Here is a 1,050-nt window from a genome sequence, read left to right as displayed (position 1 = left end):
CTGCCCTCGGGCGCGGCGTTCTCCACGCACCGCCCGGCCACCTTGGCCAGGGCCTGCGAGTCGGCGCCGGCCACCGTCTCCGGGAACTGCGCCGCGCCCTGCACCACGGCCGGGCATTTCTTGTAGTAGATGCGGACGCTCAGGAGGGCCACGCAGGCCCCGATGTCCTGGAACGCCAGGTAGAAGCCCTTCTTGGTCATGGGGCCCACGTGCCGGACCTCCACGTTCAGCCGGACGTTGCGGGAGGAGAAGTCGTCGCGCACGGTGATCTCGTCCGGGGCGATGGTGTCGATCTTCCGGAAGTGCCTCTTTTGGAAGTTGGTGCCGTAGTCCACGTCGGACTCGGCGTAGTACAAGTTGAAGGTCTCTTTGCACGCGCCCGACACGCCGGGGAAGCTGTTGCAGTCGCGGACGGTGAAACGCAGGTCGATGAAGATGCGCTGAGCTTCGCTGCGGTAGATCCAGTTGGTGCGCAGCCAGTTGTCCTGATCTCCTTCCTGGACGTTGCAGACGGAGTACATGTAGATGAGGCTTCCGTTCATGACGTTCTGGAGAAGATCCCACTGGAAGAGAGGAGAAGACCGTCAGAGAGACGCATTTAAAGTGGACCTGTCAGTAATATACAGATCCCCCCACACGTCACAGTATACAGAGTCAGGGTCAATGCGCAGATACCGGGTCAATGCGCAGATACCGGGTCAATGCGCAGATACCGGGTCAATGCGCAGATACCGGGTCAATGCGCAGAAAAGCTCCACCTTTTATCATTAAAAAGCCTATGCTGAGATGTCATCAGTCTGCTGCAGGCAGGAGGAAGCATTTCCTCAGTCTCCCCTCCCCCAGTGATCAGTTTGCTGCAGGCAGGAGGAAGCATTTCCTCAGTCTCCCCTCCCCCCAGTGATCAGTCTGCTGCAGGCAGGAGGAAGCATTTCCTTAGTCTCCCCTCCCCCCAGTGATCAGTCTGCTGCAGGCAGGAGCATTTCCTCAGTCTCCCCTCCCCCCAGTGATCAGTCTGCTGCAGGCAGGAGGGAGCATTTCCTCAGTCTCCCC

At 59.6% G+C, this 1,050-nt stretch overlaps 1 protein-coding gene across 1 annotated transcript in view; it reads right to left on the bottom strand.

Annotated features, from left to right (window-relative positions):
* The window catches only part of EPHA2 (EPH receptor A2), a 42,958-nt gene that overhangs the window by 31,519 nt on the left and 10,389 nt on the right, over positions 1–1,050 (bottom strand). The window contains exon 3 of the mRNA XM_018574418.1: positions 6–563. Within this exon, the coding sequence (XP_018429920.1) occupies positions 6–542 (537 nt within the window). The 5' untranslated portion in view covers positions 543–563. The remainder of the gene's footprint in view (positions 1–5; positions 564–1,050) is intronic.

Source organism: Nanorana parkeri, unplaced genomic scaffold (assembly GCF_000935625.1).
Source record: "Nanorana parkeri isolate BGI_ZX_2015 unplaced genomic scaffold, ASM93562v1 scaffold2951, whole genome shotgun sequence".
Lineage (NCBI taxonomy): Eukaryota > Metazoa > Chordata > Amphibia > Anura > Dicroglossidae > Nanorana > Nanorana parkeri.
The sequence above is the reverse complement of the archived record's forward strand: the minus strand, read 5'-3'. Positions and strand labels throughout refer to the sequence as shown.